The sequence below is a fragment of the Nerophis ophidion genome, linkage group LG22 (genome assembly GCF_033978795.1).
Source record: "Nerophis ophidion isolate RoL-2023_Sa linkage group LG22, RoL_Noph_v1.0, whole genome shotgun sequence".
Lineage (NCBI taxonomy): Eukaryota > Metazoa > Chordata > Actinopteri > Syngnathiformes > Syngnathidae > Nerophis > Nerophis ophidion.
This window is the reverse complement of record NC_084632.1, coordinates 14,206,482-14,232,761: the sequence shown is the minus strand read 5'-3', so window position 1 is coordinate 14,232,761 and position 26,280 is coordinate 14,206,482. Positions and strand designations below refer to the sequence as shown.

Below are 26,280 nucleotides of genomic sequence, written 5' to 3'. Positions count from 1 at the left end.
TATATTGACATCCTGAAGATCCGCTATATAGACTGGGGCAGCATGAGTGCTGCCGGCACTGGGGCACTACAGTTAATTGAAGGGAAACATGCATCCCAGCAAATATTGTAACATTCTGAAGATCCACTCCATGGTCTGGCGCTGCATGACTACCGCCGTCACTGTAGAGCTGGGGGTAATGGAACGGAAACGTGAATCCCAGAGTTTGTATTGACGTTCTACAGATCTGCTCCATGGTCTGGGAGTGCATAAGTGCTGCGGGCAACAGACAGCTAAACATTAATCCCAGAATGTCTTGTAACATTCTGAAGATCCACTCCGTGGTCTGATGCTACATGAGTGCTGCCTGCACTGGGGAACTGCGGATAATTGAAGGGAACATGAATCCCGGAGTGTATAGTGACGTTCTGAAGATCTGGTATTTGGACTGGGGATGCATGAGTGCTGCCGGCACTGGGGCACTACAGTTAATTGAAGGGAAACATGCATCCCAGCAAATATTGTAACATTCTGAAAATCCACTCCATGGTCTGGCACTGCATGACTACCGCCGTCACTGGAGAGAAGCGGGTAATGGAACGGAAACATGATTCCCAGCGTGTATATTGACTTTCTACAGGTCTGCTCCATGGTCTGGGAGTGCATACGTTCTGCCGGCAAGAGTGAGCTAAATGTTAATCCCAGAATGTATTGTAACATTCTGAAGATCCACTCCATGGTCTGGGGCTGCATGACTACCGCCCGTCACTGGAGAGCTGCGGTTAATGGAACAGAAACATTGATGCCAGCATGTATATTGACCTTCTGAAGATCCGCTATATGGACTGGGGCAGCATAAGTGCTGCCGGCACCGGGGCACTACGGTTAATTGAGGGGAACATGAATCCCGGCGTGTATAGTGACGTTCTGAAGACCCATTCCATGGTCTGGGGCTGCATGACTACCACCTTCACTGGAGAGCTGCGGGTAATGGAACGCAGAGTGTATATTGACGTTCTACAGATCTGCTCCATGGTCTGGGAGTGCATGAGTGCTGCCGGCAACAGACAGCTGAACATTAATCCCAGAATGTATTGTGACATTTTGAAGATCTACTCCATGGTCTGTGGCAACATGAGTGCTGCCTGCACTGGGGAGCTGCGGATAATTGAGGGGAATATGAATTCCAGCGACGTTCTGAAGATCCGGTAAATGGACTGGGGATGCATGAGTGCTGCCGTAACCGGGGAGCTGCAGTTAATTTGCACGTTGTCTGCACGGTGTTGCGGGTAATTGAGCGCAAACGTGACTGTCTGAAAATCCGCTACATGGACTGAGGATGCATGAGTGCTGCCAGCACTGCGGAACTACGGTTAATTGTTGTTCTCGCTGATTAATTGGATAAGCAAGTCCCAAAAGAGACACACAAAAATTCTGCATGGACAAATTCCAATGACCGCAAACTACAATAAAAAATATTAACATTTTTTTAGGTTTATACGCTGTATGACATAAGTCCAATATCAGCAAAAAAAAAAAGAAGAAGCAAGTATCGGATGATAACATCGAAAATCTTTGATGTAAGCACTCCGATACAACTTGGGCAAAGCTGGACCGACAGTTGACATCTAAATATCCTCAAATAAGCACACAACTTTGGTATATTCTTGTATTTTAGTGAAGTCCTTTACAAAAAAAAGTACAATTGGTAGGCTAGGAGCTAACAGCTACACAACAGCTAAGCAAACAATGGCACACGTGCTATAATAAGTGTCCGTAATTGAAAGATATTAAAGTCTACACCATGACATTTGTCAATAAAGATATGTACCTATACAGTACTTACATATACAAAGTCTCCAAGGCAGAAGCATATTAGAAAGTATCCAGCAACAAACGTGTCCACATTGATTTACTTATTAACTTAACTAAATACATTATAAAAATTCACTCCAAGGTCGTTCACACAACCCTTTCCTAACATCCCGAAGTTTAAAACAATAGAAGTATGTATGATTTATGCTGATATTGTATTGTTTTCATTGAGGGCCACATTGCAGTAATGGCTGCCTTCAGATGGCCACTTTAAAAAAAAACAATGTAAATCATGCATGCAGGCAATAACCTGTGGTTGCTCATTAAAAAAGAAAACTATCATTTTGACAGTTTTGATATAAATGTATACCAGTAATCACCTCATATTTATATATTATCACCTATGCACTTGCTTATTACTTTTTTTCACATACAAATTAATGGATAAATCATACGTAAATGTGACAAGCAAATATTCCAATGTGTATTTTTATCTTTACAAACATGTGGTTGGAGTGTCCGCCCTGAGATCGGTCGGTCGTGAGTTCAATCCCCGGCCGAGTCATACCAAAGACTATAAAAATGGAATCCAATACTTCCCTGCTTGGCACTCAGATCATCTGCGGGGTTCGAATTTGGCTGGATTATTCTGTCAGAGTTTGTTGGTGACGAACCCCAAGATGCAGAGATGGAGGCAGGCATCGAGTAAGAAAACATGATTTAATAAAACGCTAAGACAAAACCGAAAAAAAGGCTACAAACAAAAAGCGTGCACGAGGCGGATAACAAACTAGTCTGTGAACAAACAACACTGGAAGCAGGGACCAAAAGACAGTAAGCTACACAAAGCTATCAAATATAGTTTACCGCTACGCTGCAACGACGCGACACAAGTGACAATACATGACAATAATCCAGCACAGACTGTAGGAGAAAACAGGTCTAAATAGGAGCGGGCTGATTCACACCAGGTGTGGCCAGGTGCCAATCAGCCGCAGCTGAGGGGACACAGCACTCAGGGAGAAAGACAGGAAACACTACACACACAGAGGAAACAAAGACAAATGCAGAGGAATAAACTAAAACATAGTCAAACTGTCAGGGACAAGCCTGACAATAATAATGTAATATTTGGCATGATTAGATAAAAACTTTTTCAAAAATACGCATTTTTTCCTGACAAAATCAAAATAATTATTTGCATTTATATGAAGTATTTTATAAACAAACATTTTACCAAGGCTTTCGGGGGCCACATACAATGATGTGGGGCGGGCCAGTTTTGGCCCCTGGACCTTGAGTTTGACACCAGTGCCCTAGTGTTGTGTTTTGTTTTGGTTTTTATTTTATTTTATATGGGCTCTGTGATTGACCGTTGACAAGTCCAGGATGCAACCCGCCAACTTTGCTGTAAGAGGCAACAGCTTAGGATAAGTGGTAGAATACCAATATGATTTATGGGTAACACTTTAGTATGGGGAACATATTCTAAGTAACGAAGGGCGGCATAGCTCGGTTGGTAGAGCGGCCGTGCCAGCAACTTGAGGGTTGCAGGTTCGATTCCCGCTTCCGTCATCCTAGTCACTGCCGTTGTGTCCTTGGGCAAGACACTTTACCCACCTGCTCCCAGTGCCACCCACACTGGTTTAAATGTAACTTAGATATTGGGTTTCACTATGTAAAGCGCGATGAGTCACTAGAGAAAAGCGCTATATAAATATAATTCACTTCACTTCACTTAATTAAGAGTTTTTTGGACACTAGTGGAACATATTTTTAGTAACGAAGACTTAATTTAGAGTTATTTGGTTAGGGTTGGGTTAGAGCAGGCCTGGGCAATTATTTTCACTCCGGGGAGGGGTCACATTTAGAGAAGAAATTGTGTGTAGGGGGCGGTGTATCTATTTTTAGGAACACTAATACAAAACCCCTCAATAATGTCTGAATGAATGCTAAAAATGTTATGACAGACCGCCTTAAAAAACGTAATGGAATTTTAAATTTTTGTATGAACGATAAAACACTGAATATTGACAAAATATAAACGCCACACCCCTTTTCGATCTACATATTTTACAATCAAGTGAAACGCCACAAAAATGCAACAAACAGTGAAATATAAATGCGAAGGGTACAAAATAAACCCACCGACAATCTGATATATCTGATATATTTGATATATCACTAAGCTTTAGAACTTTTTTGCGAAAATCTCCTTCCGCGTCTGTGATGTAGATTACCATAGTAACTAATTAGATGACCATAGTAACTAATTAGATTACCATAGTAACTGGTATATCATCCCTAAGCGAAGATTCCAACCATTGAAATACTTTGTATAGTTGAAGACTTGTGATCGTTAGAAAACATCACTGCACATCATTATGGCAGCTACACTTTCCATCTTAAAGATCTAAAACAAATATTTGTGAATGTCCGGCGGGCCGGATTGAAAAGCTTAACGGGCCGCATGTGGCCCCCCGGCCTTAATTTGCCCAGGTCTGGGTTAGAGGGTTAGGGTTGTTGTATAATAAGGCCATTGTCAGGTTGAGTTTGTGACCAACCCCAAGATGCAGAAAACATAATTTAATGTCCAAATATGTAAAAAATAAAGAAGAAACACAAACCAGGAACCAGGAATAAACAATCTGGAAGCAGGGAACAAGAATCAGGATCCAGGGAATAGCTTACAGCATACAGCTAGCAACGACACGACACGACAATACTCCAACCCAGAGTGAAGGAAAAAGCAGGTTTAAATAGCAACTGGCTGATTCACACCAGGTGTGGCCAGGTGCCAATCAGCCACAGCTGAGGGGAAGCAGCACTCATGGAGACAATCAGGAAATAACCAAAATAAGAGCGCTGACAGGAAATGACACAAACACAGAGGAAAGACTAAAACATGACCAAACTGTCAGGTACAAACCTGACAGCCATGCAGAATAAGGCATTAATTAGTATTTAATAATGACTAATTAAGAGCCAATATGTTGCTAATTTGAATGTTAATAAGCAACTAATTAATGGTGAATATGTTCCCCATACTATATTGCAGTGGTCCCCAACCACCGGGCCGCAGAATAATTTTTTAATTCATTTTTATTAAAAAATAAAAATAAAATAAAAATATTTTATTTATTTATTTATTTTAATTAAATCAACATAAAAAACACAATATACACTTACAATTAGTGTGCACCAACCACAAAAACCTCCCTTTTTCATGACAAAAACGTCCCTTTTTCATGACCAAGAAAAAAAAGACGTCTGCTTTAACCGCGTAATTACGCAGTATTTTGGACATCTGTGTTGCTGAATCTTTTGCAATTTGTTCAATTAATAATGGAGAAGTCAAAGTAGAAAGATGGAGTTGGGAAGCTTTAGCCTTTAGCCACACAAACACACGGTGATTCCTTGTTTAAAATTCCCGGAGGTGAAACTTTAATATGGTTCAAAGCGGTCAAGCGAACATGGATCCCGACTACATGTCAACTAGCAGTTTTTGATGAGAAAATTGTGGTAAAAAGTCGCCACTTAAAGGAGATCAGCTAAGCTTCTGCCGTCCATACAGCTGCCGTCGACTTCTCTCAGACACTGGCCTCAAGACACCCGTGGACACACCCTTCTGACTATCAGGTACTATTAAACTCACTAAAACACTAGCAAAACAGTAGAAAGATAAGGGATTTCCCAGAATGATCCTAGTAAATGTGTTTAAAAACATCTGAATATGTCCCAATGCAAGCGCGTTTTTTTTGTTGTTTTTTTTCTAGTCCGTCGCTATCAATATCCTCAAACACAAATCTTTCATCCTCGCTCAAACTAATGGGGAAATTGTCGTTTTCTCGGTCCGAATAGCTCTTTTTGTTGGAGGCTCCCATTAAAAACAATGTGAGGATGTGAGGAGCCCTCAACGGGTGACGTCATCGTCTGCGACTTCCGGTAAAGGCAGGGCTTTTCTGGTAGCGAACAAAAGTTGTAAACTTTATCGTCGATGTTCTCTACTAAATCCTTTCAGCAGAAATATCGCAATATTGTGAAATGATCAAGTATGACACATAGAATGGAGCTGCTATCCCCGTTTGAATAAGAAAATCTCATTTTAGTAGGCCTTTAAAGGGTAACATTACCACAATTTCAAAAGGGTTAAAAACAATAAAAATCAGTTCCCAGTGGCTTGTTGTATTTTTTGAAGTTTTTTTCGAAATTTTACCGATCCCTGAATATCCCTAAAAAAAGCTTTAAAAAGATTGATTTTCGCTATTTACGATCCGACTATCCATTTCCCTGTAACGTCATACAGTGCTGCCAATGTAAACAAACAACGGTGAATACCACAGCAAGATATAGCGACATTAGCTCGGATTCAGACTCGGATTTCAGCGACTTAAGCAATTTAACAGATTACGCATGTATTGAAACGGATGGTTGTAGTATGAAAGTATTGAAGAAAAAACTGAAGCTATTGAGCGAATAGCTATTGACGCTATTCATAGCCATAACATGGCCGAATAGCTGCGTTAGCATCGCCGGTAAAAAATGTGCGGACCAAATGATCAGGACTTTCGCATCTCGTGACACTGGAGCAACTTAAATCCTTCGATTGGTAAGTATTTTTTTCGCATTAAATGTCGGTGGAAGTAAACGTAATATAGTTGCAAATGCATCTGCAGGTTATCCATACATCTCTGTGCCATGTCTGCTTTAGCACCGCCGGTAAATAGCATGTTAGCATCGATTAGCGTAGCATGTTAGCATCGATTAGCTGGCAGTCAACATCAACAAAACTCACCTTTGTGAATTTGTTGACTTTATAGTTGCAAATGCATCTGCAGGTTATCCATACATCTCTGTGCCATGTCTGCTTTAGCACCGCCGGTAAATAGCATGTTAGCGTCGATTAGCATAGCATGTTAGCATCGATTAGCTGGCAGTCACGCCGCAACCAAATATGTCTGATTAGCACATAAGTCAACATCAACAAAACTCACCTTTGTGATTTCGTTGAATTTATCGTTGCAAATGCATCTGCAGGTTATCCATACATCTCTGTGCCATGTCTGTCATCGCCGGTAAAATGTGCAGACACTCTGGCACATTCAATGGGGGTCTGGCGACAGCCACTTTTGCATCTTCGGCCCAGTGGTGCAACTTGAATCCCTCCCTATCAGTGTTGTTACACCCTCCGACAACACACCGACGAGGCAAGATGCCTCCAAAGTTCCAAAAAATAGTCAAAAAAACGGAAAATAACAGAGCTGAGACCCGTGTGTGTAATGTGTTGAAAATGAAAATGGCGGCTGTATTACCTCGGAGACGTCACGTTCTGACGTCATCGCAAAAAGAGCGATAAACAGAGAGGCGTTTAATTCGCCAAAATTCACCCATTTAGAGTTCGGAAATCGGTTAAAAAAATATATGGTCTTTTTTCTGCACCATCAAGGTATATATTGACGCTTATATAGGTCTGGTGATAATGTTCCCCTTTAAGGTGGGGGCCGCTAAATAACGACTTGCGAGCCGCATTTGGCCCGCGGGCCACTTGTTTGAGACCCCTGGGCTACAGTAATATGACTATAGTAAGAATTTGTCAATTACAATTACGCCTATTTTTCATTAAATCAACTTTGATGTGCACAAGATGCATCTTATTTATAGTTTTTTTTAAGATTTTAGCACGCTTGTCAACTTTCACTTCGGTGAGTTCCTAAAAGTGCATATCTTCTTGCACATGAGCCTTTTGAAAGCCACCTTCGGTTTCAGGGGCTGATGCATCCCGGGCCAGAACTCTATAATGGGGGGGTTAAAAAAAAATAAAAAATAAAAAGCATGATGGATCAAAGTCCATCCCATTTCCTCCGAAGCCCCGATGACCGCGCATCATCCAATTAATCCTTGGCATGACGTACAGCATTCAGGGGCAGGTATAGAGAAAACAGGGAGTTGGCGAGGACGGGTGGCTATTACGCAGGTTGTCATGACATCACCGCCGTGGGCCGGTCTATAAAGTGCACGAAGGGTTCATACACACAAGCAGAGGACTTGAGGAGCTTTGGAGTACAAGGACGGAGGAAAAGCTTTTATTGGCTGCTGTATTCGACACCGCACATCCTCCCATTGCACTTCCAGACCAGAGGAAGCCCTTCCCTTCACTGTCATCAAGATGAACTTGTCCTACTTGGTGGCTTGTGGACTTATGGTCACGCTGCTTTCGGGGAGGATGGGAGCGAAACCTTTAACTCAGGCACAGCAGAAGGTGAGGCAGTCTGCGTGGTTTAAAGATGTTTGCCTTATGTGGGTAAAATCGCCATTACGCACTAAAATGCACCATTTAATATGCATGTCTTGCGTGCGTAAAATCACATTTACGCACAAACCAAGGTTGTAATATTTGAGAGGAAAAACTTAGTTATTTTCCTAAATATTGACTCGACCCGGTACTTTTAAACCGTGTTAACTCTAAAACGCATCATTTAAGATGTCTGTCTTGTTTGCGTAAAATAACATTTACGCACGAACCAAAACGTTAATATTTGAGAGGGAAAAGCTTGGTTGTTTTCCTTAATATGACTAGATCCAGAACTTTCAAACCGTGTTAACACTAAAATGCATCATTTAAGATGCATGTCTTAATGTGTGCGTAAAGTCACCTTTACTTACGAACCAAAACTCTAATATTTGAGAGGGGAAAACTTGTTTATTTTCCTTAATATGACTAGACCCAGAATTTTCAAACCGTGTTGACACTAAAATGCATCATTTAAGATGTCTATCTTGTGTGCGTAAAGTCACCATTACGCACAAACCAAAACTGTAATATATAACAGAAAAATGTTGCTTTTTTTCCTAAATACAGACTCGACCCAACTCTTTTAAACCGTGTTGATACTAAAATGCATCATTTAAGATGTCTGTCTGGTGTGCGTAAAGTCACCATTATGCACGAACCAAAACGCTAATATTTGAGAGGGGAAAAGCTTGGTTATTTTCCTTAATATGACTCGACCCAGAACTTTCAAACCATGTTAACACTAAAATGCATCATTTAAGATGTATGTCTTGTGTGCGTAAAGTCACCATTATGCACGAACCAAAACTCTAATCTACGAGAGAAAAAATGTTGGTTATTTTCCTAACCTAAATACATACTCGACCAAGCTCTTTTAAATCGTGTTAACACTAAAATGCATCATTTAAGATGTCTGTTTTGTGTGCGTAAAATCACCATATATGCACGAACCAAAACTCTGATACGACAGAAGAATTGTTGGTTATTTTCCTAACCTAAATACAGACTCTACCCAGCCCTTTTAAACCGTGTTAACACTAAAATGCATCATTTAAGATGTCTGTCTTGTGTGCGTAAAGTCACCATTATGCACGAACCAAAACGCTAATATTTGAGAGGGGGAACACTTGGTTGTTTTCCTTAATATGACTAGACCCAGGACTTTCAAACCATGTTGACACTAAAATGCATCATTTAAGATGTCTGTCTTGTGTGTGTAAAGTCACCATTACGCAGGAACCAAAACTCTGATATATGACAGAAAAAATGTTGGTTATTTTCCTAAATGCAGACTCGACACAGAATTTTTACACTAAAATGCATCATTTACAATGTCTGTCTTGTGTGTGTAAAGTCACCATTACGCACGGACCAAAACTCTAATCTATGAGAGAAAAAATGTTGGTTATTTTCCTAAATACAAACTCGACCCAGCTCTTTTAAACCGTGTTGACACTAAAATCCATCATTTAAGATGTCTGTCTTGTGTGTGTAAAGTCACCATTATGCACGAACCAAAATTCTGATATATGAGGTGAAAAATGTTAGTTACTTTCCTAAACACAGACTCAACACAGAACTTTTAAACCGTGTTAACACTAAAATGCATCATTTAAGATGTCTGTCTTGTGTGCGTAAAGTCACCATTATGCACGAACCAAAACACTAATATTTGAGAGGGGAAAAACTTGGTTGTTTTCCTTAATATGACTAGACCCAGAACTTTCGAACCATGTTGACACTAAAATGCATCATTTAAGATATATGTCTTAATGTGTGCGTAAAGTCACCATTACTTAAGAACCAAAACTCTAATATTTGAGAGGAAAAAACTTGGTTATTTTCCTTAATATGACTAGACCCAGAACTTTCAAACTGTGTTAACACTAAAATGCATCATTTAAGATGTCTGTTTTGTGTGCGTAAAGTCACCATTATGCACGAACCAAAACTCTGATATATGACAGAAAAAATGTTGGTTATTTACCAAAATACAGACTCAACCCAGCTCTTTTAAACCTTGTTAACAGTAAAATGCATCATTTAAGATGTCTGTCTTGTGTGCGTAAACTCACCATATACGCACAAACCAAAACTGTAATATATAACAGAAAAATTTAGCTCGTTTTCCTATATACAGACTCGACCCAGCTCTTTTAAACCGTGTTGACACTAAAACGCATCATTTAAGATGTCTGTCTTGTGTGCGTAAAATCACATTTATGCACGAACCAAAACGTTAATATTTGAGAAGGGAAAAACTTGGTTATTTTCCTTAATATGACTCGACCCAGAACTTTCAAACCGTGTTAACACTAAAATGCATCATTTAAGATGTCTGTCTTGTGTGCGTAAATTCACCATTACTTACGAACCAAAACTCTAATATTTGAGACGAAAAACTTGGTTATTTTCCACAATATGACTCGACCCAGAACTTTCGAACCGTGTTAACACTAAAATGCATCATTTAAGATGTCTGTCTTGTGTGCGTAAAGTCACCATTATGCACGAACCAAAACACTAATATTTGAGAGGGGAAAAACTTGGTTGTTTTCCTTAATATGACTAGACCCAGAACTTTCGAACCATGTTGACACTAAAATGCATCATTTAAGATATATGTCTTAATGTGTGCGTAAAGTCACCATTACTTAAGAACCAAAACTCTAATATTTGAGAGGAAAAAACTTGGTTATTTTCCTTAATATGACTAGACCCAGAACTTTCGAACCGTGTTAACACTAAAATGCATCATTTAAGATGTCTATCGTGTGTGCGTAAAGTCACCATTACGCACGAACCAAAACTCTGATATATGAGGTGAAAAATGTTAGTTACTTTCCTAAACACAGACTTAACACAGAACTTTTAAACCGTGTTAACACTAAAATGCATCATTTAAGATGTCTGTCTTGTGTGCGTAAAGTCACCATTATGCACGAACCAAAACACTAATATTTGAGAGGGGAAAAACTTGGTTGTTTTCCTTAATATGACTCGACCCAGAACTTTCAAACTGTGTTAACACTAAAATGCATCATTTAAGATGTCTGTCTTGTGTGCGTAAAATCACCATTATGCACGAACCAAAACTCTGATATATGACAGAAAAAATGTTGGTTATTTACCAAAATACAGACTCAACCCAGCTCTTTTAAACCGTGTTAACAGTAAAATGCATCATTTAAGATGTCTGTCTTGTGTGCGTAAACTCACCATATACGCACAAACCAAAACTGTAATATATAACAGAAAAATTTTGCTTGTTTTCCTAAATACAGACTCGACCCAGCTCTTTTAAACCGTGTTGACACTAAAACGCATCATTTAAGATGTCTGTCTTGTGTGCGTAAAATCACATTTATGCACGAACCAAAACGTTAATATTTGAGAAGGGAAAAACTTGGTTATTTTCCTTAATATGACTCGACCCAGAACTTTCAAACCGTGTTAACACTAAAATGCATCATTTAAGATGTATGTCTTGTGTGCGTAAAGTCACCATTATGCACGAACCAAAACTCTAATCTATGAGAGAAAAAATGTTGGTTATTTTCCTAAATACAGACTCAACACAGAACTTTTAAACCATGTTAACACTAAAATGCATCATTTAAGATATCTGTCTTGTGTGCGTAAAGTCACCATTACGCACGAACCAAAACTCTGATATATGAGGTGAAAAATGTTAGTTACTTTCCTAAACACAGACTCAACACAGAACTTTTAAACCGTGTTAACACTAAAATGCATCATTTAAGATGTCTGTCTTGTGTGCGTAAATTCACCATTACTTACGAACCATAACTCTAATATTTGAGAGGGAAAAACTTGGTTATTTTCCACAATATGACTAGACCCAGAACTTTCAAACCGTGTTAACACTAAAATGCATCATTTAAGATGTCTGTCTTGTGTGTGTAAAGTCACCATTATGCACGAACCAAAACTCTAATCTATGAGAGAAAAAATGTTGGTTATTTTCCTAAATACAAACTCGACCCAGATCTTTTAACCGTGTTGACACTAAAATGCATCATTTAAGATATCTATCTTGTGTGTGTAAAGTCACCATTATGCACGAACCAAAACTCTAATCTATGAGAGAAAAAATGTTGGTTATTTTCCTAAATACAAACTCGACCCAGATCTTTTAACCGTGTTGACACTAAAATGCATCATTTAAGATGTCTATCTTGTGTGTGTAAAGTCACCATTATGCACGAACCAAAACTCTGATATATGAGGTGAAAAATGTTAGTTACTTTCCTAAACACAGACTCAACACAGAACTTTTAAACCGTGTTAACACTAAAATGCATCATTTAAGATGTCTGTCTTGTGTGCGTAAAGTCACCATTATGCACGAACCAAAACGCTAATATTTGAGAGGGGAAAAACTTGGTTGTTTTCCTTAATATGACTAGACCCAGAACTTTCAAACCATGTTGACACTAAAATGCATCATTTAAGATGTCTGTCTTGTGTGCCTAAAGTCACATTTACGCACGAACCAAAACTCTAATATTTGAGAGGAAAAAACTTGGTTATTTTCCTTAATATGACTAGACCCAGAACTTTCAAACTGTGTTAACACTAAAATGCATCATTTAAGATGTCTGTTTTGTGTGCGTAAAGTCACCATTATGCACGAACCAAAACTCTGATATATGACAGAAAAAATGTTGGTTATTTACCAAAATACAGACTCAACCCAGCTCTTTTAAACCTTGTTAACAGTAAAATGCATCATTTAAGATGTCTGTCTTGTGTGCGTAAACTCACCATATACGCACAAACCAAAACTGTAATATATAACAGAAAAATTTAGCTCGTTTTCCTATATACAGACTCGACCCAGCTCTTTTAAACCGTGTTGACACTAAAACGCATCATTTAAGATGTCTGTCTTGTGTGCGTAAAATCACATTTATGCACGAACCAAAACGTTAATATTTGAGAAGGGAAAAACTTGGTTATTTTCCTTAATATGACTCGACCCAGAACTTTCAAACCGTGTTAACACTAAAATGCATCATTTAAGATGTCTGTCTTGTGTGCGTAAATTCACCATTACTTACGAACCAAAACTCTAATATTTGAGACGAAAAACTTGGTTATTTTCCACAATATGACTCGACCCAGAACTTTCGAACCGTGTTAACACTAAAATGCATCATTTAAGATGTCTGTCTTGTGTGCGTAAAGTCACCATTATGCACGAACCAAAACACTAATATTTGAGAGGGGAAAAACTTGGTTGTTTTCCTTAATATGACTAGACCCAGAACTTTCGAACCATGTTGACACTAAAATGCATCATTTAAGATATATGTCTTAATGTGTGCGTAAAGTCACCATTACTTAAGAACCAAAACTCTAATATTTGAGAGGAAAAAACTTGGTTATTTTCCTTAATATGACTAGACCCAGAACTTTCGAACCGTGTTAACACTAAAATGCATCATTTAAGATGTCTATCGTGTGTGCGTAAAGTCACCATTACGCACGAACCAAAACTCTGATATATGAGGTGAAAAATGTTAGTTACTTTCCTAAACACAGACTTAACACAGAACTTTTAAACCGTGTTAACACTAAAATGCATCATTTAAGATGTCTGTCTTGTGTGCGTAAAGTCACCATTATGCACGAACCAAAACACTAATATTTGAGAGGGGAAAAACTTGGTTGTTTTCCTTAATATGACTCGACCCAGAACTTTCAAACTGTGTTAACACTAAAATGCATCATTTAAGATGTCTGTCTTGTGTGCGTAAAATCACCATTATGCACGAACCAAAACTCTGATATATGACAGAAAAAATGTTGGTTATTTACCAAAATACAGACTCAACCCAGCTCTTTTAAACCGTGTTAACAGTAAAATGCATCATTTAAGATGTCTGTCTTGTGTGCGTAAACTCACCATATACGCACAAACCAAAACTGTAATATATAACAGAAAAATTTTGCTTGTTTTCCTAAATACAGACTCGACCCAGCTCTTTTAAACCGTGTTGACACTAAAACGCATCATTTAAGATGTCTGTCTTGTGTGCGTAAAATCACATTTATGCACGAACCAAAACGTTAATATTTGAGAAGGGAAAAACTTGGTTATTTTCCTTAATATGACTCGACCCAGAACTTTCAAACCGTGTTAACACTAAAATGCATCATTTAAGATGTATGTCTTGTGTGCGTAAAGTCACCATTATGCACGAACCAAAACTCTAATCTATGAGAGAAAAAATGTTGGTTATTTTCCTAAATACAGACTCAACACAGAACTTTTAAACCATGTTAACACTAAAATGCATCATTTAAGATATCTGTCTTGTGTGCGTAAAGTCACCATTACGCACGAACCAAAACTCTGATATATGAGGTGAAAAATGTTAGTTACTTTCCTAAACACAGACTCAACACAGAACTTTTAAACCGTGTTAACACTAAAATGCATCATTTAAGATGTCTGTCTTGTGTGCGTAAATTCACCATTACTTACGAACCATAACTCTAATATTTGAGAGGGAAAAACTTGGTTATTTTCCACAATATGACTAGACCCAGAACTTTCAAACCGTGTTAACACTAAAATGCATCATTTAAGATGTCTGTCTTGTGTGCGTAAAGTCACCATTATGCACGAACCAAAACTCTAATCTATGAGAGAAAAAATGTTGGTTATTTTCCTAAATACAAACTCGACCCAGATCTTTTAACCGTGTTGACACTAAAATGCATCATTTAAGATATCTGTCTTGTGTGCGTAAAGTCACCATTACGCACGAACCAAAACTCTGATATATGAGGTGAAAAATGTTAGTTACTTTCCTAAACACAGACTCAACACAGAACTTTTAAACCGTGTTAACACTAAAATGCATCATTTAAGATGTCTGTCTTGTGTGCGTAAATTCACCATTACTTACGAACCATAACTCTAATATTTGAGAGGGAAAAACTTGGTTATTTTCCACAATATGACTAGACCCAGAACTTTCAAACCGTGTTAACACTAAAATGCATCATTTAAGATGTCTGTCTTGTGTGCGTAAAGTCACCATTATGCACGAACCAAAACTCTAATCTATGAGAGAAAAAATGTTGGTTATTTTCCTAAATACAAACTCGACCCAGATCTTTTAACCGTGTTGACACTAAAATGCATCATTTAAGATGTCTATCTTGTGTGTGTAAAGTCACCATTATGCACGAACCAAAACTCTGATATATGAGGTGAAAAATGTTAGTTACTTTCCTAAACACAGACTCAACACAGAACTTTTAAACCGTGTTAACACTAAAATGCATCATTTAAGATGTCTGTCTTGTGTGCGTAAAGTCACCATTATGCACGAACCAAAACGCTAATATTTGAGAGGGGAAAAACTTGGTTGTTTTCCTTAATATGACTAGACCCAGAACTTTCAAACCATGTTGACACTAAAATGCATCATTTAAGATGTCTGTCTTGTGTGCCTAAAGTCACATTTACGCACGAACCAAAGCTCTAATATTTGAGAGGAAAACTTGGTTATTTTCCTAAATATTGACTCGACCCGGCACTTTTAAACCGTGTTAACTCTAAAATGCATCATTTAAGATGTCTGTCTTGTGTGCGTAAAGTCACCATTACGCACAAACCAAAAGCTCTAATATTTGAGAGGAAAAACTTGGTTATTGTCCTTAATATGACTAGACCCAGAACTTTCAAACCGTTAACACTAAAATGCATCATTTAAGATGTCTGTCTTGTGTGCCTAAAGTCACCATTATGCACGAACCAAAACTCTAATCTATGAGAGAAAAAATGTTGGTTATTTTCCTAAATACAGACTCAACACAGAACTTTTAAACCATGTTAACACTAAAATGCATCATTTAAGATGTCTGTCTTGTGTGCGTAAAGTCACCATTATGCACGAACCAAAATTCTGATATATGAGGTGAAAAATGTTAGTTACTTTCCTAAACACAGACTCAACACAGAACTTTTAAACCGTGTTAACTCTAAAATGCATCATTTAAGATGTCTGTCTTGTGTGCGTAAAGTCACCATTACTTACGAACCAAAACTCTAATATTTGAGACGAAAAACTTGGTTATTTTCCACAATATGACTAGACCCAGAACTTTCGAACCGTGTTAACACTAAAATGCATCATTTAAGATGTATGTCTTGTGTGTGTAAAGTCACCATTATGCACGAACCAAAACTCTAATCTATGAGAGAAAAAATGTTGGTTATTTTCCTAAATACAAACTCGACCCAGCTCTTTTAAACCGTGTTGACACTAAAATGCATCTTTTAAGATGTCTGTTTTGTGTGCTTAAAGTCACCATTACCTACGAACCAAAACTCTGATATATGAGAGAAAAAAAATTGGTTATTTTCCTAAATACAGACTCGACACAGCTCTTTTAAACCGTGTTGACACTAAAATGCATCATTTAAGATGTGTGTCTTGTGTACGTAAAGTCACCATTACATGTAAAATTCGGAAGAAAAACGTTTGGTTATTTTCCTAAATATCGTCTTGACCCTGTCTTAATTGTAAAATGAAAGGATGTGGTCCGTACATGCGTAAAAATCACTATTACGCAGGAGCCAAACTCTAATATTTGTAAGAAATCATGTTTTCCTTTTTTCAAAACTCTTGAATTCACTGAGTTCCATCCATCCATCCATCCATCCATCTTCTTCCGCTTATCCGAGGTCGGGTCGCGGGGGCAACAGCCTAAGCAGGGAAACCCAGACTTCCCTCTCCCCAGCCACTTCGTCTAGCTCTTCCCGGGGGATCCCGAGGCGTTCCCAGGCCAGCCGGGAGACATAGTCTTCCCAACGTGTCCTGGGTCTTCCCCGTGGCCTCCTACCGGTTGGACGTGCCCTAAACACCTCCCTAGGGAGGCGTTCGGGTGGCATCCTGACCTGAAACTCATTTCGGCCGCTTGTACCCGTGATCTTATCCTTTCGGTCATGACAAGGTTTATTCAGGTGTACTGGAGAGGAGGCTACGCCGGATAGTCGAACCTCGGATTCAGGAGGAACAGTGTGGTTTTCGTCCTGGTCGTGGAACTGTGGACCAGCTCTATACTCTTCGCAGGGTCCTTGAGGGTGCATGGGAGTTTGCCCAACCAGTCTACATGTGCTTCGTGGACTTGGAGAAGGCATTCGACCGTGTCCCTCGGGAAGTCCTGTGGGGAGTGCTCAGAGAGTATGGGGTATCGGACTGTCTTATTGTGGCGGCCCGCTCCCTGTACGATCAGTGCCAGAACTTGGTCCGCATTGCCGGCAGTAAGTCGAACACATTTCCAGTGAAGGTTGGACTCCGCCAAGGCTGTCCTTTGTCACCGATTCTGTTCATAACTTTTATGGACAGAATTTCTAGGCGCAGCCAAGGCGTTGAGGGGTTCCGGTTTGGTGACCACAGGATTAGGTCTCTGCTTTTTGCAGATGATGTGGTCCTGATGGCTTCATCTGACCGGGATCTTCAGCTCTCACTGGATCGGTTCTCAAACGAGTGTGAAGCGACCGGAATGAGAATCAGCACCTCCAAGTCCGAGTCCATGGTTCTCGCCCGGAAAAGGGTGGAATGCCATCTCCGGGTTGGGGAGGAGACCCTGCCCCAAGTGGAGGAGTTCAAGTACCTAGGAGTCTTGTTCACGAGTGGGGGAAGAGTGGATCGTGAGATCGACAGGCGGATCGGTGCGGCGTCTTCAGTAATGCGGACGTTGTACCGATCCGTTGTGGTGAAGAAGGAGCTGAGCCGGAAGGCAAAGCTCTCAACTTACCGGTCAATCTACGTTCCCATCCTCACCTATGGTCATGAGCTTTGGGTCATGACCGAAAGGATAAGATCACGGGTACAAGCGGCTGAAATGAGAATTCACCGAGTTATAGAGCGTAAATCTGCATGCAGACTAAAAGCACCTGTTACACGAAGCACCCCAACCCCGTTTTTTGTTTTTTTTTGCAAAAGCATGCGTCTTAAAGTGACGTCATTATTCATATATATGTCCACATATGTGTGTTTCAGTCTCTGAGAAGTTTGCTCGGCGACGAGCTGACGGACCTCCTGGAGTCAGAGGAGCGGGACCGGCGGTTGGACGCCGTGCGCTCTCGGATGCGCTTACTGCGAGATTTACGCATGGACACCCGCGCCAGAGGCATGTGGGCTCGGCTCCTCAACGACCCGGCCGTGCCGAGGAGGCACAAATCCGGGAGCAAGAAAGCCGGGTCCACGGCGCGGAGTGGCTGCTTTGGACACAAGATGGACAGGATAGGGACCATCAGTGGCATGGGTTGCTAGTGTTGGAACGCGCGCTTTTTTTTTTTTGGACGGTGAGTGTTTTTTGACCCATATAGTGTGGAGCCATTGGGGCAAATCAAAAAGTGAGGGGTGCACAATTACAGGGTTATTTCATGCCCCAGGCAAGGGTGGACTGCAGCTCCCCTCCCTCTCCCAACATTTCAATACAATATTTGCAGTATTGCAGTTAATATTTATATTAAATTGACAAGAATAAATTGGCCCTAGTGTGTGAATGTGAGTGTGAATGTTGTCTGTCTATCTGTGTTGGCCCTGCGATGAGGTGGCGACTTGTCCGGGGTGTACCCCGCCTTCCGCCCGATTGTAGCTGAGATAGGCGCCAGCGCCCCCCGCGACCCTGAAAGGGAATAAGCGGTAGAAAATGGATGGATGGATGGATGACAAGACAACAAAGAAGACCATAGCTCTTCAAATAATTACCCTGAGAATAAAATGATAACTAATGCCTCCAAATGAAGGAGGGTGATTAACTGATAAACGTGGACCCCGACTTAAACAAGTTGAAAAACTTATTCGGGTGTTATCATTTAGTGGTCAATTGTACGGAATATGTACTGAACTGTGCAATCTACTAATAAAAGTACCAATCAATCAATCAAAGGATGGTGCATAATCCAAAACAATATAAAAATGTATCATTGCAAAGAAATATCTACTTTCCTACTTGGTTAAAGTTGCCATTAACACACCTATAGTGAGCACATCATGTACAAAAAAGGCAATATTTTAACAATAAAACACTAGCATCTAATTTTTTTTTTGCATTTTAAGTAAAACGTACCAAGTGTTCCAAGTACCGTATTTCCTTGAATTGCCGCAGGGCATATAGTATGCGCCTGCCTTGAATTACTGCCGGGTCAAACTCGTGACGTCACGAGTGACACTTCCCCTGTCATCATTTTCAAAATGAAGGAGGCTGATTTCAATACCGGTAATTTGAAATCGCATAAAGGGAAGAAGGTTAAGAGCTATTCAGTAGGATTTAAGGTCCAAGCTTACATCACACTCAATTTTTTTACTGCATACCTTTGGTAAGTGCCGGAGTGAGAGGAGGTTTTAAAATAGTTAGCGCATGCTTACTTTTACCGCATGCCTTTGATAAGCGCAGGAGTGAGAAGAGGTTTTAAATTAATTCAAGGAAATACGGTATGTTTCATTATACAGCCATTTTTTTTATTTTTTGTTTATTTTAGTAGTATTTTTATTTGTAGATTCTGCAATTTGGCACCCACTCCAACAGATGGCGCCCTAGGCAGCATGTGCTTTGTTTCGGGGGTACCAAATGCTAAAGTGTTCCATCCATCCATTTTCTACCGCTTATCGCCTATGTCAGCTACAATCGTTTACAGAAAAAATCTATTTTGTGCTGCACATGTATACAAAATGCAACACGTTTGACTTTCGCAAATCGGGGCTTATAAAATGCAGCGGTGAGAAAAAATAATCTGACATTTATCCGTTATAGTAGATCCATCTTTTTTTTTTTACTTTTTACAGCAGAAAAAAAACAAATTAGTGTAAAGTTGACCCGGTCTTTACAGTAAAATGAAAGGATGTGTTCCGTACATGCGTAAAAATCACTATTACGCAGGAACCAAAATCTAATATTTGTAAAAAATCATGTTTTTTTTTTCAAAACTCTTGAATTCACTGATACTGCGCGTAAATCTGCATGCAGACCAAAAGCACCTGTCGCACGAAGCACCCTAACCCCGTTTTTTTTTTTAAAAAGCATGCGACCAAAAAAAAAAAATCAACACAAAATAGAAAAAACTCACTTATGTCTGTGTTTAACTGGACCCCGGGATGCAGAGACGTCAGGCAAGTGCAGAAAAGAAGCCCATTTTGATGCACAGGTAACACAAACAACATACCATCAATTGATTAACGTGGACCCCGACTTAAACAATGGACTACCAAACAGGGACATCTTTGCAAGCAGGTGTAGACGTCTTTATTTATGCCAATAAGAAACGTCTTTTGCGGGTTGCTTGTCAGCCGTCCGCGCTCCCACTGCTTGCTTCTCCATGTCGCTTTTCAGCCGTCCACATCTCTTGCCTCTGCCTCTCGCTGTCGCTCTCTTCCTTCGTGCATGCGCGACTGCTTGTGGTCTCTCTCCTCCTTCTGCCCCGTTCTCTCCTCCTTCTCCCCTTTTATACATCGAGAGGAGATACATTAATTGTGTCCAGGTGCGCGATCCACGCACCTGATCTCGCTTGTGGCGTCGCTCCCGGCACGTTGCGGCTCGCCGCTCGCTCGCATTCTCCGCCTCCTCGCCGCCATCTTGGGCCGGGCTCCAGCCTGCCCTGCCGCTCTGTCTGACCTTCGGTTCCGCCTCTCCACAGGGTGTTACCATTTAGTGGTCAATTGTGGGGAGTATGGACTGTACTGTGCAATCTACTAATAAAAGTTTCAATCAATCAATCAAAGGTGGAACATGGAAGTGCACAAAAGCAAACATGTGTCAGGCTTGCCCCTGGCAGTTTGTTTGTGTTTTAGTTTTTCCTCGGTGTGTGTGTATTTCCTGTCTTTGGTTACTGTCAACGCTCTTATTTTGTTCTGTTTCCTGTCTTTCTCCCTGAGTGCTTTGTCCCCTCAGCTGCGGCTGATTGGCACCTGGCCACACCTGGTGTCAATCAGCCCGCTCTTATTTACACCTGTCTTCCCATCCAGTCAGTGCTGGATTATTGTCACTTCTGCATTGTCGTGTCGTGTCGTGCCACTGCGCGTAGCGGTAAGCTACATTTCGGTAGCAGTTTGTAGCTTACTGTCTTTTGTTCCCCGCTTTCAATTTGTTTTTGTACTACACGTAACGATTTTTGTTTTCCTGCTCGCTACCCGCTAGCTTCCACGCAAGGCCCTTTTGTTTTTGCTATCTTCCATGCTAAGCTCCTTTTGTTTTCTAGCTCCCATGCTAGCTCTTTTAGTTTGTTATCCGCCTCGTGCGCGCGTTTTATTTGTACCCTTAGTTTTTTTTGTGTGTGTGTAAATTAAAACCATGTTTTCTCACTCAATGCCTGCCTCCTTCTCTGCATCTTGGGGTTCGTCACAAACTAACTTTGACAATATATGTATTAAGCACAAAGAAAACAAAGCAAAATGATCATAAAGAAGCATCCTGGTTGGCAACCAGGGACAGGTGTGTCTCGTACTGTACTGTCACGATTCGGACGTATGGGGTATCCCCTGTGAGTTGCAATGGCATGGACTTACAGATACTTTACATAAGTATGCATTTTAATGTCACTAAAAATGAAGTTGTCATCACTAACATCGTATTTCCTTCTCTCATCCCCAGATCTCCAGAGGATGTGTATGGAAACTTTTTGTTTTCACACAAGGGAGTTAAAAAAAAAACCTCACCAGACGGGACAGATTTTTGGTACGAAAGTCACCATGGCCAGCATTATTAGAGACTGAGATGACAGGGCTATACACAAGCCTCATATAAATACATGTATATGATAAATATGCAGGTGTATATCCGTAGATGTATACCATACAACTTTTTTCAGACGACGGTGTAAAAAAACATTGACAAAACCGCAGATCTGTATATTGTTTGCTGCTGCTGTAAATCCATGTACTTCATCTTCCCCTGCATAAATGTATTTATGTTAAGAAACTATTTATATGTTTATAAAAAAAAAAGAGATATTTATAAATATGTTTTATTTATGTAACTTTTTTTTTTTTTAAAGGACGCAAACTGCTGTTTGTAACTTTTTTCCGTTTGTCTCAAACAGTTGTAAATGTTTTGAACAATGATAAAAAGAATGTGCACTTAACATGCTTCCATGTTGTCCTTGCACAGGTAAAAAAAAAAAAAAAAAAATTGGAGCGTAAATGAGCTCAACCCTTTTAAGTATATCCAGGATGAAAAAGTCCTGAGGGAGTTTTCAACAAGTTTTGGATTCATACATTTTAGCACCTTTTTTTTTTTTTTTTTTAACGAAGTTTTTACTAGTCAACTCAGTACTAAATATAAATAGCTAAAATGTCATGTTTTTTTCATCGTAACCTATCAAATCCCCATTTGCTTTATTTCAGTCTTTTTATTTTGAAAATTGCAAAAAAAAAAAAAAATAGGAATGACCATGCATATAGTCCAGCAGAAGAAGGGCGACCAGAGGGTGTGTTCCAACTATCGTGGGATCACACTCCTCAGCCTTGCCGGTAGGGTTTGTTCAGGTGTACTGGAGAGGAGGCTACGCCGGATAGTCGAACCTCGGACACAGGAGGAACAGTCTGGTTTTCGTCTTGGTCATGGAACTGTGGAACAGCTCTATACTCTCGGCAGGGTTCTTGAGGGTGCATGGGAGTTTGCCCAACCAGTTTACATGTGCTTTGTGGACTTGGAGAAGGCATTCGACCGTGTTCCTCGGGAAGTCCTGTGGGGAGTGCTCAGAGAGTATGGGGTATCGGACGGTCTGATTGTTGCGGTCCGCTCCCTGTATGATCAGTGCCAGAGCTTGGTCCGCATTGCCGGAAGTAAGTCAGACACGTTTCCAGTGAGGGTTGGACTCCGCCAAGGCTGTCCTTTGTCACCGATTCTATTCATAACTTTTATGGACAGAATTTCTAGGCGCGGTCAAGGCGTTGAAGGGTTCCGGTTAGGGATTAGGTCTCTGCTTTTTGCAGATGATGTGGTCCTGATGGATTCATCTGGCTGGGATCTTCAGCTCTCACTGGATCGGTTCGAAGCCCAGTGTGAAGCGACCGGAATGAGAATCAGCACCTCCAAGTCCGAGTCCATGGTTCTCGCCCGGAAAATGTGGAGTGTCATCTCCGGGTTGGGGAGGAGACCCTGCCCCAAGTGGAGGAGTTCAAGTACCTAGGAGTCTTGTTCACGAGTGAGGGAAGAGTGGATCGTGAGATCGACAGGCGGATCGGTCTTCAGTAATGCGGACGTTGTACCAATCCGTTGTGGTGAAGAAGGAGCTGAGCCGGAAGGCAAAGCTCTCAATTTACCGGTCGATCTACGTTCCCATCCTCACCTATGGTCATGAGCTTTGGGTCATGACCCAAAGGATAAGATCACGGGTACAAGCGCCCGAAATGAGTTTCCTCCGCCGTGTGGCGGGGCTCTCCCTTAGAGATAGGGTGAGAAGCTCTGCCATCCGGGAGGAACTCAAAGTAAAGCCGCTGCTCCTTCACATCGAGAGGAGCCAGATGAGGTGGTTCGGGCATCTGGTCAAGATGTCACCCAAACGCCTCCCTGGGTTGGTGTTTAGGGCACGTCCAACCGGTAGGAGGCCACGGGAAAGACCCAGGACACGTTGGGAAGACTATGTCTCCCAGCTGGCCTGGGAACGCCTCGGGATCCCCCGGGAAGAGCTAGACGAAGTGGCTGGGGAGAAGGAAGTCTGGGCTTCCCTGCTTAGGCTGCTGCCCCCGCGACCCAACCTCGGATAAGCGGAAGAAGATGGATGGATGGATGGATGGATAGTCCAGGGGTGTCAAACTAATTTTAGATGGGGGGACACATGGAAAAGAATCTCCTCCCAAATGGGCTGGACTGGTAAAATCACGGCACGATAACTTAAAACTAAAGACAACTTCACATTGTTTTCTTTGTTTAAAAATAGAACAAGCACATTCTGAAAATGTACCAATCATAACGTTGTTGGGTTTTTTTTACACTTGTATGTTGCGGTTAATAGTATTCTATCTTTATTTGTTGTTATTTATAATTTGTGAATAAACGATGTGAAAATGTTCATCAGTCAACTCAATGGTGTTAATTTTCAATCTACCAAGATAAAAAATCAAATTACAGGATGTTATTTATGTAGTTTGCTCATGTTCCTCGACTAGTGCACTAGCATCATGTGGTTTATTTTTTTTTTAATTGTAATACAATATTTGAGGAAAATGTTTCAAAATGTAAAAAAAATGTAACATGTTTGATATTTTTATTTATTTGAAGTTAATTAAGCGATTTGAGCAAAAAGAGTAGAAAAAATATAAATCGCAAAATGTTTTATAAACTCTTAACTTTCATAGAACTTCTTTATCCTGGCTGTACTTAACTGGATTAAAATTAGTTCCTATAGTCCAGGGGTCAGCAACCCAAAACCTTGAAAGAGTCGTATAGGACCAAAAATACAAAAAACAAATCTGTTTGGAGTCGCAAAAAAATAAGAAGCTTATAATGAAGGCAACACATGATGTAAGTGTCTATATTAGATATATTAGTCTCCTATCAAAATTACTTTAAAAAGTCTTATATAAGTCTTATAATTAAGGCAACACATGATCTAAGTGTTTATATTAGCTATATTGGCCTACTATCAAAATTACTTTAAAAGTCTTATATAAGTCTTATCGTGAAGGCAACACATGATCTGTCTATATTAGATATATTAGCCTACTATCAAAATTACTTTAAAACTCTTATATAAGTCTAATAATGAAGGCAGCACATTATGTAAGTGTCTATATTAGTTATATTAGCCTACTATCAAAATGACTTTAAAAAGTCTTATATAAGTCTTATAATTAAGGCAACACATGATGAAAGTGTTTATATTAGCTATATTGGCCTACTATCAAAATTACTTTAAAAGTCTTATATAAGTCTTATCATGAAGGCAACACATGATGTAAGTGTCTATATTAGCTATATTGAACTACTATCAAAATGACTTTATACTGTATGTCTTATAATGAAGGCAACACATGATGTAAGTGTCTACTTATTGAACTACTATCAAAATTACTTTAAAAGTCTTCTATAAGTCTTATAATGAAGGCAACACATGATGTAAGTGTCTATATTAGCTATATTGGCCTACTATCAAAATTACTTCGAAAGTCTTATATAAGTCTTATCATGAAAGCAACACATGATGTAAGTGTCTATATTAGCTATATTAGCCTACTATCAAAATGACTTTAAAAGTATTTTATAAGTCCTTTAATAAAGGCAACACATGATGTAAGTGTCTATATTAGCTATATTAGCCTAGTATCAAAATTACTTTAAAAGTATTTTATAAGTCTTTCAATGAAGGCAACACATGATGTAAGTGTCTATACTATCTTTTAACTACTATCAAAATTACTTTAAAAGTCTTCTATAACTCTTATAATGAAGACAACACATGATGTAAGTGTCTATATTAGCTATATTGAACTACTATCAAAATGACTTTATACTGTATGTCTTATAATGAAGGCAACACATGATGTAAGTGTCTACTTATTGAACTACTATCAAAATTACTTTAAAAGTCTTCTATAAGTCTTATAATGAAGGCAACACATGATGTAAGTGTCTATATTAGCTATATTGGCCTACTATCAAAATTACTTCGAAAGTCTTATATAAGTCTTATCATGAAAGCAACACATGATGTAAGTGTCTATATTAGCTATATTAGCCTACTATCAAAATGACTTTAAAAGTATTTTATAAGTCCTTTAATAAAGGCAACACATGATGTAAGTGTCTATATTAGCTATATTAGCCTAGTATCAAAATTACTTTAAAAGTATTTTATAAGTCTTTCAATGAAGGCAACACATGATGTAAGTGTCTATACTATCTTTTAACTACTATCAAAATTACTTTAAAAGTCTTCTATAACTCTTATAATGAAGACAACACATGATGTAAGTGTCTATATTAGCTATATTAGCCTACTATCAAAATTGCTTTAAAAGTCTTATATATATAAGTCTTATAATGAAGACAACACATGATATAAGTGTCTATATTAGATATATTGGCCTACTATCAAAATGACTTTAAAAGTATTTTATAAGTCTTTTAATGAAGGCAACACATGGTGTAAGTGTCTATATTAGCTATATTAGCCTACTATCAAAATTACTTTAAAAGTCATA

The 26,280-nt window shown here is 39.5% G+C and overlaps 1 protein-coding gene across 1 annotated transcript; it reads left to right on the top strand.

Moving 5' to 3' along the window:
• Positions 1-7,839: 7,839 nt before the first annotated feature.
• Positions 7,840-24,151, top strand: nppc (natriuretic peptide C). The gene is made up of 3 exons (XM_061883311.1): positions 7,840-8,053; positions 18,136-18,440; positions 21,728-24,151. Exons 1-2 carry the CDS (start codon positions 7,961-7,963, stop codon positions 18,406-18,408), a joined length of 366 nt encoding a protein of 121 aa, XP_061739295.1. The 5' UTR covers positions 7,840-7,960; the 3' UTR covers positions 18,409-18,440; positions 21,728-24,151.
• Positions 24,152-26,280: the final 2,129 nt, after the last annotated feature.